At 40.8% G+C, this 650-nt stretch overlaps 1 protein-coding gene across 1 annotated transcript; it reads right to left on the minus strand.

Moving 5' to 3' along the window:
* Positions 1-159: 159 nt before the first annotated feature.
* LOC117101762 lies at positions 160-644 on the minus strand. The gene has a single exon (XM_033241817.1). It carries the CDS (start codon positions 532-534, stop codon positions 166-168), a length of 369 nt encoding a protein of 122 aa, XP_033097708.1. The 5' UTR covers positions 535-644; the 3' UTR covers positions 160-165.
* Positions 645-650: the final 6 nt, after the last annotated feature.

A 650-nucleotide genomic window follows, 5' to 3' on the forward strand; every position in this document is an offset into this window, starting at 1 on the left:
CTGTATTAAAAAGCTTTATTTTTGTTTTTTTTTTTTTTTGTTTGTTTGTTGGTTTTTGATTTTTTTTTTCTGAACACCATTGCTGCTTAGATTTCTTGGAATTTCCATTACTTTCTCAGTTTTTGGATTTCTTCATTGCAGATTTAACTTGGCTTTCCTGTAGACCTAGCACATCTTCCTGTAGAGGCTCTTCTGGCTCGGGACTAGGTCCTGATGTTCTGGCCTTACATACGGTCTGATGTACTTATATAAATAGTGCTTTCGTTTCACACTAAGGCCAGGTGGAGCTTCAAATGGAGGGAGAAAGCGTGGAACAGTTGCTTTCTTTTTCAGAATCGCGATCCGCTTTTCGACTGCATTAACATGTTCCTTAACGAAGACGCACTTAGGATCATCTTTAGTAAATCGGAAGTGATGGTACTTCTGAATGTCTGGCAGGGTCTTGCAAAATGACGAGATAAAGGTATTCCACTGGTATTGCTTCATGCACATCCCACTGCCATCTTCATGTGCAACAACTTGTGGAATGTTCATTGCACTGCTGTTGTTCACAAGAACAGCAAGATCGTCGATGCAGTCAACCTCGGTTTTCACCAATTTCTGCTTTATTTGACCAAAAGCACCGTCTGGTAGGAACTTGGTGTGCCCTG

Source organism: Anneissia japonica, unplaced genomic scaffold (genome assembly GCF_011630105.1).
Source record: "Anneissia japonica isolate Jap-2015-1 unplaced genomic scaffold, ASM1163010v1 scaffold196936_len650_cov165, whole genome shotgun sequence".
NCBI classification, from domain to species: Eukaryota; Metazoa; Echinodermata; class Crinoidea; order Comatulida; family Comatulidae; genus Anneissia; species Anneissia japonica.